At 37.9% G+C, this 14,428-nt stretch overlaps 1 protein-coding gene across 4 annotated transcripts in view; it reads left to right on the top strand.

Annotated features, from left to right (window-relative positions):
* BTBD9 (BTB domain containing 9) overlaps positions 1-14,428 on the top strand; it is a 193,906-nt gene that overhangs the window by 94,559 nt on the left and 84,919 nt on the right. For all 4 annotated transcript variants that reach the window (XM_062629664.1, XM_062629663.1, XM_062629662.1 and 1 more), the window contains 2 exons: positions 2,039-2,228; positions 13,213-13,320. In XM_062629664.1, the coding sequence (XP_062485648.1) occupies positions 2,039-2,228; positions 13,213-13,320 (298 nt within the window). The remainder of the gene's footprint in view (positions 1-2,038; positions 2,229-13,212; positions 13,321-14,428) is intronic.

Raw genomic sequence — 14,428 nt, 5'->3', positions numbered from 1 at the left:
TAGTGCAGTAGATTTCTCAGAGACTGTTGCTTTTCCACTGACTTCGATTATTTCTTAGCAATGTGGTTGCACTTTTTTCCCTCTTTGTGTTTTATGGCGAGTTGATTGGTTGGTGGTTTTCTTAACCACCTGACACCACTAGCACTCTTAAAATTGTAGCCCTTTATGGAAAAATGATCTCCTTTTTGGGTGCTGAAGGCTCTCATAACTAGCTCTGAAATTTCACTTAGACGGACGACAGCCATTTTCATATGTTATACGTATTTTACAAACAATTGTTAAAGTACGTAATTAAGTTACCATTGTGCAGTGGGCTTAAAATGGTACATTTGCACCCATGCTATACAGCATTTGTTTTCTTGTGAATATTCACAGGGCTGGTTTCTCTGTTTCTAGGGAGTTTGTGCCTTTCTTGTTTTGGCTTACTTGTTCTTTTTCTGATTTTCAGAAATGTTTGGTATGAGATATTGTGAATTTGGAAACTGATCACTGTCTTTCAGATAATTTTTGATAACTTATTTCTTCTCTCTTTTAAGTTGCAATACCACAGAGATTGATTGTCCTTTATTAGAGCTTGACACAAAATCTCAGCCTTTTTTAATACAGCCTGTGCTGAAAGAATTTTTGTTATCATTTAGATAAAACCCTCAGTGCTTTTAACATTCCCCCCCCCCAAAAAAAAAAGAAAAGGCTTAACAGGCAACCTTGATTTTTACATGTTCAAAGAGCATGATTTTTCAGACTTGTTAATATTAATTTTTGATGACCGTAAAGAGTAAAGTGAGTTTGAAAAGTTGAGATTAGCTAAAAACTGAGCTTTTGGGGAAAGTGCTGGACCTAACTAGGATATCTTAAATAGCTTTTTTTTTTCATGTTCGTTTGTCATCTTCCTGGAAATGAAGTTCTGAAAGTTTTAGATTCTTTCTGAATTACAAACAGAAAGTACCGTATTTGATTACATGCTAACAAAGGGAATTAATAGGTAATTTCAAAAATAACTGTGGAAGCACTTACAAAACAGCACTGGAAAAATAACTGAATGCACAAGGAAATGCACCTCCTTCTTACAGTGTGCTCCCAAAGCAGCTGGTGTCTTGCTCTTTGATAAAATTGCTGAAATTATGTTAAGTTCAAGCTATACCATGAATTCCATTTGATTTGAAGGGAAGAGGGAGACTACTTTAAGGGGAAGGGGAAAACCTTCCTTTTTTCAAGAGGATGGGTTCTAAGTAACTTCTTTTCTTTTGCCATCAGGGTGTTATAATTTATTTTTTGCAGCATTCAGTCGTACCTTTTTCCTTTATCTTGCTGAAAGAGAATTACTTCTTTGCTTGCTGTTCCATTTGTTTGGCAGACCTATTGGTCTCTCCTTCCCTCTTGTAGTCCAATACTTGTATTGAAGGATTTTCTACGGATTAAAAAGCTTTTTAATTTTCTCAATTCTGGGGTGCAGTTTCTGATCACAGTCAGAGGGACTGTCAGAAGTACCGACGGGTATGTGTTAGAATAATCTTCTGAGCTCTGAGATTTAAAGCCCTGGTTTTAAAGACTTTGAGCCCTGCCTTCCCACAGTCCAGAACAATGCGTTAACTGTTGCACACTTATTTCTTGAAACTTGTTTTTTCTTTTTTTTTTTTTTGGGGGGGGGGGTGGTGGGGGAAGGTTGGGAGCGGGGCTGTTCATTGTGAAAACAGGAAGAAAATGTTAGAAAATTTTAAAAGTTTTGCTGGACAAGATTGTTTCCCCTCCACCCCATCCTCATCTCTCACACCCCCCCCCCCTCCCCCCCATATCACTAAGACAAATACATCTGTTCATTTACCAAGCTATTCTGGGATCAATGCTATAAAAATTATCCATACCATTTGATTCTGCTTCATAGTTCATGTTAAATTAAGAGTTAAATTTCCTTGTGTGGATCATACTTTCATCTGGGTTTTTTGTTTGTTTTCCCACTTCTTTGCCAGAAATAAAGTCCAGTGTTAGCTCGACTGTTTTCTGACTGTATGTCTGTTGTCTTTGTGGCTTTAATTCACAGTTCCCACTGAAAATGTTGCAACAATTGCAGACTGTGCGAGTGTGATTGAGGGTGTAAGTCGCAGTCGCAATGCCTTACTGAATGGAGACACAAAAAACTATGATTGGGATTCTGGGTACACGTGCCATCAGCTTGGGAGTGGAGCAATTGTAGTACAGCTGGCACAGCCCTACATGATTGGATCAATACGGTAAGTTGGTTTATTTTTCTCTAAATTGAGGGCAGTAGTGAAACTTCTGCTGAGTTACTTTCTTCAGAATATGACATTTGGGAATAACGGTAATTAGGGAACTAGTTTAGTAGTTGTCATTTGACTTCTTCATTCAATGTTACGGGCATGTTAAAAATTAAATGTGTGAATTATATGTCAAGACACAGCAGTGCAATTCCAGAAAAGATTACATTCCAGAGGCATAATAACAGTCAAATTGTAAGGTTAAAAGCATATACTTATATTAAAATAGAAATTTAATTGCAACCTCACTTGTGGTCAAAGTAGGTGCAGTTTCTTGTATCTGCCTCATTGTGAAAACAGACCTGTTTATTGAAGAAAGCTATCATGTTGTGGTAGGTTTACTTTTCACTATACATTTATCACAAGCTCTTACTTGAATATGGAGTATATAATAAAGGCACAGTAATCTGAACATTGCTTTACAGTGTTGGATTAATGAATGTGTTTAAATCTGGTTTGAGTTCATTGGGCTATTTCTCCAGTAAATGTCTATATGTATATGAAGAACAAAATTCTGGATAATGTAGAAACCTTGGAAATAGATTAGAGAACAGAATTGTTCAGACGTGAAGACAAAAATGTCCTTGCCAACTTCAGATTATCTGACTGTAAATGTGGGGGGTTTGTTTCTTAAAATCTAAACATACAAAACTTTATCTTAATGACTTCTTGTTCTTTGTAAATTTAGAGTATGTTGTCAGGGACTTAATTTGTATTTTCTATGATGATGGGGTAAAAAAGGAAAGATTTCTGAAGTTAGGGTACCAGGAAGCAAAGGTTGAAACCGCAGTGAGTACTGGCTCGCAACAGGAGACCAGGTATGTGAGTACATGTTGCTAGGAATGAGCTTGGTGTCGTCCACTTCTTAGAGTTGTCTCTTCAAACTGGCTGATAAGCAAGTGAGACTGGAAAGCTCTTTTATACCTGCCAGTTTCTGGCTTGTGTGTTTTGGTTTTGGCTTGTGGCATTGTTATGGTGGTTGTAAAACTTTGAAGATAAGTTTCAAAATCAGACCTAACAAAAGTACTGTTTTGTTTGTATACTAGCTATGTCATGTATATAGCAAGTCTGACATTGTTTTTGTTGTGTGAAACGAATAAGTATAGTTGGCACACTTGATGTTTGATGCTTTTGAGTTTGGTATCTTTAATGTTCAATTAAGTATTGCATCGGAAGTAGAAAACCAGGAAGACATGGTATTCAGTTTTCTTAAAAGAGATAATTGAAAATGCAATTACCTCATTTTCATGTCACTTTAAACTTAAATTTAAGTACCAGCAGAAGTTGTTGCCCACAGGAAGGAGCAAGAGAAAAATATGTTAACTAAAATGCATAATTACTTAGGTCATAGTCTCTGTCTTCCTATCTTACCCTTTTCCGCTGTCTTTCAATTGGTGAGTCATTTTCTAGTCAGTGCAAAAATACTGACTTTCCTATATCAAAAACTATACTACTGTTTATTCAGAAGATTTTTATTAAGTCTCATTATTGAGATTCAGAGCAGCCCTGCGGAGAAGGACTTGGGGGTGTTGGTCGATGAGAAAATGAACATGAACCGGCTTCAGTGTGTGCTTGCAGCCCAGAAAGCCAACCGTGTGCTGGGCTGCATCAAAAGGAGCGTGACCAGCAGGTCGAAGAAGGTGATCCTGCCGCTGTGCTCTGCTCTCATGAGACCTCACCTGGAGTATTGTGTGCAGTTCTGGTGTCTTCAACATAAAAAGGACATGGAACTGTTGGAACAAGCCCAGAGGAGGGCCACGAGGATGATCAGGGGACTGGAGCACCTCCTGTATGAAGATAGGCTGAGAAGGTTTGGGCTGTTCAGCCTGGAGAGGAGAAGGCTGCGTGGAGACCTCATAGCAGCCTTCCAGTATCTGAAAAGGGGCCTATAGGGATGCTGGGGGGACTCTTCGTTAGGGACTGTAGTGACAGGACAAGGGGTAACGGGTTAAAACTTAAACAGGGGAAGTTTCGATTGGATATAAGGAGGAAATTCTTTCCTGTTAGGGTGGTGAGGCACTGGAATGGGTTGCCCAGGGAGGTTGCAAATGCTCCATCCCTGGCAGTGTTCAAGACCGGGTTGGACAGAGCCTTGGGTGATATGATTTAGCCCACGGCAGGGGAGTTGGAACTAGATGATTTTAAGGTCCTTTCCAGCCCTAACTATTCTATGATTCTATGATTCTATGATTATTAAATAGTGTGATAGGTGAACTAAATTTTTAGTTACCAAGAAATTATAATTGTATAATTGGCAAGTGTGTATGGCCAATTAAAAAAAAAAACGAACCCAAGTATCGCATAATTTTAAACTAATAGGCATTTAGTGATGTGTGTGGTATTGCACTGTACTGATACACAGTCAGAATGTCATCTATCCTTGTGAGCTTTCCTGCATGTGTAGTACAAACAAGATGAGTAGCTTGCCATAAAAACGAGCAATACAAAACATTATCATCTAGGGTATCTTCTGACAGAGGAGACTACCTGCATTTCCTAGAGATGGAAATGCTAATGCTGTGTTATCTTTTCCTTCTTGTGTCTGCCTAGAAGAATTAATGGTTTTAAGTTGCAGCTACATCTGTTGCTATATCACAAGCAGCCAAGGGAAAGACGCCCCTTTGAGAGTGGAAGTGAGGTTTCGCTGTGTGGCAGCTATAGCTTTGGCAACGGTCTAGAACATGTCCTGTACTGTGCAATGCTAAAAGTGGTGACTCTTTATTTAGCACCAGGAAATCTGTGACCGGAACAGAAATCAATAGATTAGGGCAAAAAGTCTTCAATATTTTATCTTCATGAAAGAAGATTTTTTTGAACTGAGCGTCTTCCACAGCTGCTTGAAATGTTTTCATTGACTGTTTTCCTGTGGTTTGTTTGCTTGAAAATTCCCTTGATCTCACCTACCCACCTAATAGAAAAAAATTTCCCAGAGCAAGGCTGTACATGCTGGCTGAACACCATGACTGCAAAATTGGAAAAATTGCTCTATCCCCAGAAACTGAGTCATTTCACCTGTGGGTTTGGATTATAAATCAGTAATTAAGAATTAAAGTACATACCTTTTAAGTTCAGAGACATGAGTGTGCCATTGAATATATTTGTAGCAGACAGAGTAAACATACAAGCCTTTGAAAAAAGGATAGTAGCTGCTTTTAGTCTGTAGAATTCAGAATGCTGCTCGGGGAAAGCCTCCAAGTCAGAATGTGTAACCATGGCAACTAAATTCCAAGTATGAAAAAAGCAGAACTCTTGGTACTACTCAAAGATGATTTAGAACTGCATAAAGAATTTACTGTTTCAGGAATGGATCTTCTGTATGCATGTTTTCTGCAGAAGTCATCCCATTGTCTTTGAATCTTAGAACCATTCAGGTGGGAAGAGATTTGAGGAATTCCAGCCTGTTCCTCTGAGGAGGGTCAGCTATGAAGAAAGACCATCCCACTGAAGGCTTTATGCACTCGGGTCTTGAAAACCTCCAAAGAAGGAAATTTCTGAACTTCTCTGAGTGGCCTGTTCCAATGTTTAATTATCTTCACAGTGTACTTTTAGGTGTTTTTTTTTTATTTTTCATGGTGTTCCTGTTCTCCTATGCCTCTTGTCCATCTGAAACATCCTGTTTCAATTTTTGACCGTTGTCTTGTTTTTCCCATTCTGCACCTCAGTAAAGAGCCTGGCTCAGTCTTCTTGATAACCTGCTTTTCAGGTATTAAAAAGAGCTGTTAGGTTCCTCTCCAACCCCAACCCTTCTTAGGCTAAACAAGGCAATTTCCTCAGCCTCTTGTACAGTGCATGTTCACCAACCTCCTGACCATCTTGACTGTCCTCTGATGGACTTGCTCAGATGTATCAATGTTGTGTTTGGGTCCAAAATGAGATGCAGTATACCAGATGTGATCTAACAGGTGTCAAGTAGAGGAGAACAGTCTGTTTCCCTTATTCGGCTGGTTCATTTGCTGTTGCTGTAACTCCAGATGCTGCTAGCCTTCGTTGCTGAGAAGGTAGACAGGCAACTAATAGCATCTTCTGCTCAGTATGACTTCCATGTCCTTTTCAGCGCAGCCAGTCAGACTGGAGCATTTACTATTACAGTGGATTAGCCTTTATGAGGTATAGGACTTGGCTTTTGATCTTTCTGGATTTGATAAGATTCTTGTTTTCCTGTGCCATTAGTCTTCCCAGAGGCTGGTAATCAGTCCTCCTGAGTGGCAGCCATGCTCTGGAATTTTTCAGTTGCATCCTGCAGTTTGCCGTTGTTTGCGAGCTTTGTGAGGGCCCATTCCATCTCCTCGACCAGGTCATTGATAAAGATATTAAACAGGATAGGTCCCAGAATAGACTCTGGAGGAGCTCCTTTTCCATGCGGTACATGGATGATGTACTGTTGACCATTACCTGCGGAACTAAACAAGCAGGCTAATTTTTACCTGTGATGTAATCTATGTATCTAAACTGTAAAATCCCCACTTGGATACAGGAATGCTATAGGAGGCCATGTTGAAATGTTGTTAATGTCTAATACTTCTTCAGGTATTTGTATGTGGATTTGGAGCATGGTCTTCCACACCAGAATTTACTCAGAAATTCTGGAACAGATGTGATGATAGTCTGTGCTCAGTAGTATTTCCTAATAGAAAAGACCTGAAAAACATGGGGGTTGGACTAGATAACCTTTAAAGGTCTCTTCCAACCCAAACTATTCTATGATTTTATTTTAAAATAGGTGTAACTGAATACTGTCTTTTAGACAATTTAGAAATTAAACCATTTTTCTGTTTAAGAGGTTTGTTTTATTAAGACTCCTACTTGGGACAGTTAACAGAGAAATCATTACTTTAGGTAGTTTTTCCGCATTGTTGCCAGTCTGGACAGAAAATAACATTGATATTTTTCCCCTCTGAAAAGGCCCTTATCAACGACAGAAAACCTATTACATTTAATTAGGACCAGAAAGAACAGCAATCGGTATATTTAGCATAGCAAACATACTTTAACTTCTAAATGGCTAAAACTGTAATATTGAAAGGTTGCCCTATCACTATAGCTGTCTAACTCACCCTGCATTTATTTGCAATAGAAGTGTAATACTGTCTTTGACTGATAACTTCATTGGGTTGTTTTTTTTCCTATAAATATAAAAAGAAAAAAGGGGGGGGGGGGAACGGGGGGACAGGTCCCAAACAACCAACCCCAAACAAAAAAAAGATAGGACAGTGTCAGTTATAATATATTTGGTGGACGGAGACAGAATTTTTCTGTACCATAGTTGTTTTCATGTTAGAATAAATAGAAATATTTTGCATTTTATAAAAGTCGATTAACCACTTAGCCCATTTTATCTATTCGGAGACTATTACTAATATGAATACATGATAGCCAACTGTTTTATTGTTCATATTCAGAGTAATTGTTAAATTACAAATGATATCAATTAGCTTTAAGGTGTTTTCTGTTTGCTTATACCATCATCAATACATCTCTTATGCTTTCTAATTTTCCATACCACTTCTGCATATGAAGTTTTTCTTTGCTGCTCATTTTCTGTGCTTGACAGTGAAATCGTAAGTCAGAATAAATGATCATATAAGCACATAGCAACTATGCAGGGCTTTTGTCTCCGTTGTAGTGTCTTGACAAGAGATTGGTTTCCTGCAAGATAACTACTGAAACATAAATATCTGCAGAAAATGAAAGGGGATTATAGACAACCAGAGGCAAAAATGCAAAGAATTGTCCAAAAAAACCCCACCACCACCTCTTTCCGTACCATTTGGGGTTTTATTTGTTTCCTCAACTTTCCACAAGTGATGCTACTTATGTTTTAATTTCTGTCTTTTCGATTTCTGTAAATATGTAAGTGGATTATGAACACAGTATTATCAAATATTTATACTGTATGTGGTAACTACTGTCTTGCAGTATTCAGGAAGCAGGTATCATCTTGTCAGGTGTAGGGCTGTTACTGTTTTGTATTCTGCTAACACCTTGTGTATATGTAGTTATATAGCAGTCTGAACTAAACAGTAACAATATTTTTCTACAGAAATCTTTCTTAAAGAATAAAAAGCAAGCAGAAACAGCATAAAATGCTTTTCTCAGTACAGAATAATCAATTGTAGGGCAACACATGACATTTAGGGAAATACTGTTAAAAAAGTACTATAGCTTCTTTTGAGGTAACAGCCAATATGGTTGTCTGACACCTGTAATATGAAATTCTATTTATATTTGAAAAACTTTGATTTTATATAATGGGGTATTGTCAACATGTGATGCAAGTAACAGCACCATCTTAAATGATTAACATGCTCAGACTTTATGCAGAGAAGTGGCATGTGAGATTCAGACTGGACATGAGGAAGAAATTCTTTACAATGAGAGTGGTAAAATACTGGCACAGGTTGCCCAGAGAGGTGGTGGATGCACCATTCCTGGATATTTTCAAGACCAGGCTGGATGTGGTTCTGAGCAACCTGATCTAACTAAATATGCCCCTGCTTATTGCAGGGGTGGTGGACTAGATGACCCTTGAAGGTCCCTTCTAGCCCAAACTATTCAGTGATTCTGAGAGAAATGTGTTTAACAAAGTTGCAAGGAATGAGCTGGAAAAAGCTTTGTTCTGCTTTTCCTTCTCAATCATGAGGGCATGATTTACTAACAAGAGCTAATTTAGCTTTTTATTCTAATATTGAAAGTCCTAGGAACATGGGCAATTTTGCTATAGACAGATGCATTTCCAGTGACTTTAGTTCAGACTTTTTAAGTGGAATATTCTGCTTCCTGTGATTTAGTATCCATCTTAGCAAAATATTGCTTCTTTACAAAAGCTTAGCCTGGTAGTTTGCGTGGAATGTGTTTCAAAGATTACTCTAGCTGGCATAAAAAGTGGCTTTTGTGCTCAGTGTGCACTGGTGAATATTCATGTAATCACCTGAAAGTTTTTCACTGCTTATCCAGGAAGGCATTTCATGCAGAGTAAATACCAAATAGGTTCTGTCACCAGCCACCCTCCCCAGTCTCTCATAAGAAAGCTACTGCAGGGAGGTGAAGAAAGAACTTTTTGTTTTCTTTCACAAGCCCCAAAGAAACAAAATCTACCTTTAGCATTCGTGTGAAGTCACTTTGGGAAAGATTCTGCCAACTTTAATTCACTCATTGTTTGGTTTGTAATAATTCTTAGCCATATGTTTTTTTAAACCTATTTAACTTGGGCTAGGTTGTTTTGGGAGAGTGCAATTATTCACATTCTTAAAAGGAACACATCTGTCCTGTTAGCCTTTTGCTCTGAAGCTGAGCCAGTTGTGTTTTAATTACGGTATCGTTAGTTGAAATTACAATCATCAGTGTGCTTCTGATATTCAAACTTTTGATCATAGCTTCGAAAACATGCATCAAGGGAACAACACTGAGCCCATGATGAAAAGAATCCTATCAAAAAATACATATTAAAATCACATTTTGTTAGCCTTTTAAAAATAAAACAAATTCCCGTATGTTTTTCATTTCTTTCTTTTTATCATTTAAAAGATTTTGTTTATATATAGTTATTAAATTAATTTGGGATTTGTTGATTACTAGTACTTTACAAATTCAGGATTTTAATCCATAAACTTTTTTGTATTATTTTTTAACAGAAAATATTACTTTGTTTATTCTCTTGAGTATTTAGAGATCTTCAAGCAATAGAAAAGCATAATAGGGAGGATCTGATGAAGCAGGGGGAGATGAGTTGAAGTTGTGTGGTTTTGTTTTGTGGTGTGGGATTTTTTCCTTTTTAAGTCTTTCATGACACTACGGGCAATGATTGTTTACTTAGCTCTGAATTTTTTAATTTGCAAATAGACACTATTAATATGTGCTAAAAGGCTTAAGTGTTTTATTTTAGCTTCTTAAAGCTATTTTTGATAGCATATCGTTTTTGATAATGAGTTGGGTTCAGTTGAGAGCATCAAAGGAATTTATTTTAAATCTGCATGTCCAGTAGACTTGATTCCAAATGCTGGGATTTGAATGCATTTGAAACACTGAATGCATTCAAAGCGTTTCCAAATGCTTTGAATGCTGGGATTACAAAACCTAAAGAAAAAGAGCTGAACCAGATTGTTTTGATAAAAAGGTAATCGCATTGCTTTTTTAGGGCAAAGATGTAGACACATGTGTCCTTAATAACCAAATTCTGAAGGTGGTCCAGCTGCTGCTTGGGACAGCTTAAAATCCTTCTATCTGTAAAAGGAAGGATTCTGCATCCAACAACTGGCTAGGTCATTTTTTGCATATTGTTTTTTTTTTAAAGTTAGAAGTGAGCGATCTTATTTTGCAGTTATATTCCTCCCAGAAGAGGTAGCAACTGAAAGCAAGATAGACTTTCTCAACTGGAAGAAAGGAATTTATAATATAGGATTTAAGTATTCTTCTGTAAAACAATTAAAGAGAGACAGCTTGAAACTCTGTGCCAGGGAAATGTCTGTAGTGTGTCTCCGCTATTTTCATTGACAATCAATGCATGCTTATCTGTTGCATTTTGAAAAATGCAGATCTGTGGTAGTTCTTCCTCACAGCTGGGGAAAGAGCCTAGCTTAGCTGTATTACCTGGCTGTCGCAATTCTGTGTACATGTGGCTGTACTTACTCTCATTTAGGTCATCGTTGCGGTTATAGCTGTTTTGGATAGCCATGCTTCAGTTATTACAGCAGGTTCATTTGCTCCTGTAACAAACAGCCAGACTTAATCAGCAATCTTAGTAAGCGTTAGCTAACTTTCACCAACAGGATCAAGCAGCTGGTAACAGACAATATGTTGCAGTGGAATATTTATTTTTCATTGTTGTATTGAGTAAGGATTCAGAGAATCAGAGTTTTAACAAAAAAAAAAAAAAAAAATAAATCAACAAACCTTAATTTTCCAGAACAGGCTTCATCTGGATAGTTCAGTTAGATTGTTACAATTCCAAAACTTTGGGTAAGCTGGAGAGAGAGCATTATTTCAGATAATGGTAAATGCAGCATGCTGGTTTTGCCTCTAGTCACCTCTAATTTAAATAGAAAAGATTTTTCAGATTTCGGTTTTGAGATCACATTTGTCATTGAGTTTATATGGAAACAATAAGAACAGCACTTAGTTTTTTTCTAAACTGTACTCTGCTGATCAGTGGAGTTACAAGTGGTTTATGTAAAACGTAGGCAAATCCTTATCAATCAAAATATAGGTAACATTTAACTGCTTCTAAAAAACAAATTGCAGAAGTGTCTGACACTGTTCGGGCCAGTTCATTGCCCCTGTAAAAACCCTCTTTTCATTTCTGGATGCTTTATTGAAAAAAAAGGATGCTCCATATTGATTTGCAAACATGCTGGATAGAATTTTTTATGGCTTTTGCCAATGAAGGCATTCTGTGCTGGATATCATTCTTAAGTACACATATCTCAGTCCCACCCACTGAGGGGAAGAGGCAAGGTTATTGGTTGTGCTTTAATTCTTATCCTTAGAAAGAAAACTAAATAGAGGAATAATGTTGAGGTTTCAAACATCTCTTACATGGTGATTATCTCTTAACAAGGGTGATAATCACCATGTAAAGAGAAAAGGAGCAGAAGATACAGCATTTGCCACATGTGCTTTTTGAGAATTGTGCACTTAAATCACATCCCTGATGCTTTAGATCTTTCTCTCTGAGAGACAAGTATGAAAACTGAACACTGTTCAATACGTCAGTTAGTGCCTTTCCCAAAGAGCTGCGTGTTTGTTAGAATGAGTTTGGAATGAGTCCTTGAGGCCTCGTATTTTCTTCCTTTTTCTTCTGTCTTTTTAGCAGTATGGTCAACAGTTCATTGCCTTTTTCCTCATATTATGATGAATGAGGACTGGGAATCCCAATTTTCCTACTTGCCATTTTTGTTTACTATTTCTGTTGTATTTAAAAAAGAAAAGAGAATACAGTTAAAAAGACATCGTAATCTTTTTAGGCACCCAAAACTTTTTTCTTTCCCTGCTTAAGTTGCCCTTTCCAAACAGATCTTTGATTCAGGTTTAAAGCAGCCAATGCCACATGCCAAATAAATTAGTTTGTTATTGTCTTTCAAGTAAATGAAAAGTAATTATATTAATGTAATAGTTTAATGTTGGTAAGGTAGTTATTATAAAGCTGAAGTCTGTTACTGGCCTTAGGTTAATAAGATTAGAGACACTCAGGTTTGAGATGACAGAAACAGTAAAGACCTTGCTGAGTGTCGTGGTTTAAACCCAGTCAGGTAACTTGTTCACTCACTCCCAGTGAGTGGTGCCGAGCTGACAACAATCGAGGTCCGTGTCCCCCACCCACCGGGGTTCTACCCTTCCCTGCTCCCGGAGGAACAGGGAGGAGGATCGAAAGAGTGCAACTCCTACAGGTCAAGACAAGAACAGTCCAGCAACCAATGTACAACACAAATCACCACCACTACTATCAACGACAACAATGATAAGGGAAAATAACAAGGGAAGAGAATACAATACCACCGGCCAAGAAAACGAGTTCCACCTGGAAGCCCGTGTCCTTCACGGTAACTCCCAGTTACCCCCCACCCCGGGCATGACGTGCTGTGGTATGGAATACCTCCCTGGCTAGCCCGGGTCAGGCGCCCCATCTCTGCTTCCTCACGGCTTCCCCTCCTCCCTGGCAGAGCATGAGCCTCACAAAGGCCTTGGTCAGGGTAAACATCACTTAGCAACAACTGAAAACATCGGCTTCACCAACACTATTCCCAGGCTGGAAGTCAAAATACAGCACTGCACCAGCTACCACAAAGGAAAAAAAAAAACATGACTGCTACTGCTGAACCCAGGACAGAGGCATATTCAAAAAAAGAAATAGCTAAGTTTTAAGAGGAGGAAATTCATAACTGGATAACTTAAGCAGCTTGGTTTAATGCTTATTTTACTTATCACTCAACTTCTTCATATTTAGGTTGCTTCTTTGGGACTGTGATGATCGGAGCTACAGCTACTACATTGAGGTTTCAACAAATCAGCAGCAGTGGACTATGGTGGCTGATCGCACAAAAATTTCCTGCAAGTAAGTTTAATTTTTTCCACTTATTTGCGCAAAGTCAGAACTGAAAACTGTTACTGGGTTTGGGTTGTTGGTTTCTTTTTATTTATCCTTTTGTTCACTACTTACATAGATGACTTTGATTATGAAAATGTTGAACATTAGATGACCTGTAGATCATGAACTTTAGACCCTTGAATACAACTTTAAGAGGTAACAGCTTTTAGTGTCGTTGAATATTGAGACTTTCAGATCAGAAGCAAGTTCTGAAGATCCACATCAGTACTGGATCTTCAAACAGTCAGTTTGATTGTTCATTCTCAGAAGTAGTCTGCCTCCCATATCCTTGGGTTTGTGATAACTGGAAGTTAAACCGTGTTTCTTGCAAGTTTACGTGTTTATTGTGACCGTGGTGTCAAATTCCCCTGCCTTTAGAAACCTGGTAGGAGAGGAAATAGAGTATGCTTGGTAAAAGATTTTCTTGTTCAAATGCCTTTCTCCCGTATCAAAGCACATAAATGTATTGTAGGATATTTGAAGGGGTAGGGAGAGTGAGGGTAGGGACCAAATCATAACAGATTAAACGGTTACCTAAGCTTGACCTTGTCTCTGTTCAAAAGCAGAGTACCTGACTTGCATGCACTGACCACTCTACTTTTGAACAGAACCCTTCCTTAGAAAAAAATGCTTCTTAAAAAAGCAATTAAAGTGAAAAATTGTTTCATTTTCATTTGTATACTTAAGTCAGAAGAAATAATGAGTGAATACTCTTCACATGTATTCCCTCTGTTGTCTTTTCTGCAATTATTTGGTGTGCTGATAAAACCTATTCTTGTAGTATGAAAGAATAATTCAGTGTTGACAGTCATCTTAAACCATTTGGTAGTTTAAATTACAAGTAAAGAAATACCCAGATACTTAAATCCCATTCTCATGGGACTGAAAAGATAGGTTGCAAATTTATACATCACATATCCCTAAGACAGGTATGCTCATCAGTCAGTGAATGTTGATAGGTTATGGTCTTCTGGCTGATCCCCAGGGAAGCTCAGACTTATAAAAATCTTATTTCCCTCTTTTTCCCTGAGTCAGGTTTCCATAACGTATGCTTTCCTTCCTGGGACAAAACTGA

The sequence above is a fragment of the Pezoporus occidentalis genome, unplaced genomic scaffold (genome assembly GCF_034315485.1).
Source record: "Pezoporus occidentalis ecotype Australia unplaced genomic scaffold, CSIRO_AGI_Poc_V1 ctg34, whole genome shotgun sequence".
Classification (NCBI taxonomy): Eukaryota; Metazoa; Chordata; class Aves; order Psittaciformes; family Psittacidae; genus Pezoporus; species Pezoporus occidentalis.
Note: the sequence above shows the minus strand (reverse complement) of the source record. Positions and strands in the feature narration are given on the sequence as shown.